Below are 3,293 nucleotides of genomic sequence, written 5' to 3' on the forward strand. Positions count from 1 at the left end.
ATTTTGTGAGGATAGCCTGGCCTCATGCTCACGACACAGGCAATCCAGAGTAGGAAATGTACAATACACATACAAGCATTTGGGGGCAGTGGGCCAGTAAGCCGAGGTAGCGTTTCTACTTCGGAAATTTTCGTCTTACAGATATTGAGTTAAGATTTTGATATAATTTTGTGCAATAATAGAATGTTTTCTCATTATCAAAATGGGGCAAATACGTAGGCGGGGTTGGGGTCGTAAATGATACCTTTGGGGGCGCAGCATCCAAACCTCCCTGCATCCCCCTAAAAAAGAGCCTGCCGTTGTGAAATATTGAAGGAATCCGTTGTCGTTATCCAAAAGGCTACATGAAATTTCAACTAAGCCTTTAATAAATCGGTCAGGTTTAGGGATGTACTATATGTATTTCCATGTCAAGTGTAGGTCTACGTAACCTTGTAGTGGGTTGGAAGGGGTATTCTTTACCTATCATTGCATCTTTTAATGCTCGTCTTTTTAATGCTATTCTTATTCCAAACATAGGTGTCAGAGGTGAAACAACCGTGCCGACAAGGTCAACAAGTGTAAGTTGTCCATAACGGGGTCATATGACATACTTGATGCACACATTTGATGGGAAGAATATAATTCGGTGTTATTTAAATAATGTACTAACTCATTTGTTTTATAGATAATTCTTTTCATAACATGATGAACTGATTTATCGTTCAAATTACAATTCATTCATTTTACTTTACTCACTCGCTTAATCACTTATTCATTCATCCATTCATTTATTTCTTTTTATATATTTGTGCAATGTAAATTTGACATAAATTTTTCTTTTTCTCACTTACAAATAAAAGTATCAAACATCGATTATGAGTGAGAATAGAAATAGGTTTCATAACACGATACACATCGATCATTGCTAGGTAACCGGGTCGTTTCATATTTTCCTACTAAGTTACTATGTAATTCTATATTACCCCGCTATCATGAAATCTACGTATCACAATAAAATGATTAAAGTTATTTCATGAAATAATCTATTATGATTATACTGACGGGAGAGAGTGGTACATTTCTGTTTGATAACAGGGCACTCCTGAAACGCCTACAGAATATCGGACTCCTACGCCAGGTAAATATTCACAAAATTATGTAGAGGTGTCATGGTAAAGTGGTTCATTCACTTGACTCTCACTCCTAATGTTTAGGGTTCGAATCCCAGTCCGGCACCAATGTCCTTTGGCATGACATAAGCCCACATTCGCCACTTCCAACCCAGCTGTAAATGTGTACCTGACAATTCGTAGTGTAATAATAATTGCAGGGCCCATTGGCAGAACAGCACTGAAGCTGATGAGGCTTTTCCTGCAGACAAAATTATGATTATCATCATCATCATCATTTTATTATCAAAGATTAGAAAAATTCAGATAAGACACTATAAGTTGCGATAGTACAGTAATTAGAAACAGACTACAGTAGTATGTAACTCCTATTATCATTTTATTATTGTTAATTACGATTATTATTAATTTTAGTAGAAGTATTATTATTCTTATTATTATGACCGTAGTTGTAACTATTATTATCATTATATTAGAAGTAGTAGTAGTAGTATTAGTTGTAGTATTACATGTTTTACTTTCATCATCATTGTTATTTATCATCATCGTTGTTATTAATATCATTAATATTTCATGGTTGAGCTAATGCTAGAAGTAGCATTCCCCTATACAGATAGCAACCAGCAAAGTATGGTTTAATATCAGGGAGAGTCGTTTCTGTACACTATTTCTGTACACTAAATGGAGGGGGAGGGGGTGAAGAGGGGCATCTATTGCAAGAAGACGGAGCAAAAACATACAATATACTTACAAATTTGGGGCAGTAGGAAAGTTAGCCGACGGAGCGTTTTTGCTTCGCTAATTTTCGCCATTTTGTTTTGTATCCTCGTTTACAGATCTTGAGTTAGAAGTTTGTATAGTTTTGTTCAAAAATAAATATTTGTCTAATTATTCATATGAACGACGGTGGGAAGGGGGGGCAGCGCGGGGGAGGCTTGAATAATATTTTTTCGCCTGCAGCATCCACAGCCCCTCACCCCCCCCCCCGACACATATAAACAAAAAAAAAGAATGTATTGTGTGGAAAAATTAAAAGCATCCGTTGCCTTATAATGTAATTCGATATAGGTATTGTATTTTAGGTCTATATTATGGACAAAAGATTTTTCATCATTTTAACGTAATTTCATCTCTCTGTATACCTACTATGAAAGTAAGCTAATATAGATGGCCAGATATTCCTCTGCCTTCTTCTCCAACGGCCACTGGACTTGTTTAAACATTCTTTCAAAAACGAAATAATACAATGGACATAAAGAGAGAGAGTGAAAAAAGTCAAACCGTTGCTTTAGACAGTGTGTGATGTTAACGATCTTTCAGGAGAAATTCGAGATTATCCGACAGGCTACATGAAATCGTTTTTTAATATAGGGCTACGTTAATAGGTATCGTCAAACGTCACATCAAATGTTTATTTCGGTTATTTTCCACAGATTTTACCACAATTCACCAGGCATTGCCTACAATACCATCACAAGCAGACATAGTCCACCAGAAGACCTCCCTGTTCAAACGGATCGAGGGACGGCGCCTTCAAAATCACATGATCAAAACCAAACATGGATTGTCATTGGTCAAATGCGGTGCCGAGTGTAACAAGCGAGATGACTGCGTGTCATTTAACATCGGCAACGGTGTATGTGAGCTCAACAACCAGGTGGTAGGCGGCACCGGTGTCGACAAAGCTGACTTTGTTGACGACGAGGAATTTAAATATTATGAGAAACAATAGGCTTTGTGTCGAGGTTTGTCTTGAAGGTATCAACCATCATGGTAATGGTTTGCGAAAACACGTGATTGACGTACATAGAGATTCACTCTTCTTCATATATCATTCACTTATTATGCCAACTGAGAATATGAGTATTCACAGAGATTTGTCGATCAAGATGTTGACTTACTTCTTTTCATGTGTATAACGAAACGTTAGAAGAAAAGTGGCACGAATTTGTGGTTGTGTTGTTCATGTGCTTATATAAAATTTACCTTCGTATGATAAATGATCAATATCTGTTTAACAAGACAAATACTGTTACAATCGCTAACACATTAAAGTAACTATGTTAAGAGTACATGACTGTATGTAAATAATTCTGTATTTGTTTGTGTGAATTCTATATCCATTACATTGTTAAAAGTCAAATGATTTAAGACACGCCTCTTTTGGGGTCAGACTATTGC

At 36.4% G+C, this 3,293-nt stretch overlaps 1 protein-coding gene across 1 annotated transcript; it reads left to right on the forward strand.

Annotated features, from left to right (window-relative positions):
• The first annotated feature begins 407 nt into the window (after positions 1 to 407).
• On the forward strand, positions 408 to 2,844 carry LOC115924151. The gene is made up of 3 exons (XM_030985990.1): positions 408 to 560; positions 1,078 to 1,120; positions 2,546 to 2,844. Exons 1-3 carry the CDS (start codon positions 408 to 410, stop codon positions 2,842 to 2,844), a joined length of 495 nt encoding a protein of 164 aa, XP_030841850.1.
• The last annotated feature ends 449 nt before the right edge of the window (positions 2,845 to 3,293 follow it).

The sequence above is a fragment of the Strongylocentrotus purpuratus genome, unplaced genomic scaffold (genome assembly GCF_000002235.5).
Source record: "Strongylocentrotus purpuratus isolate Spur 01 unplaced genomic scaffold, Spur_5.0 spur5_scaffold_15, whole genome shotgun sequence".
NCBI classification, from domain to species: Eukaryota; Metazoa; Echinodermata; class Echinoidea; order Camarodonta; family Strongylocentrotidae; genus Strongylocentrotus; species Strongylocentrotus purpuratus.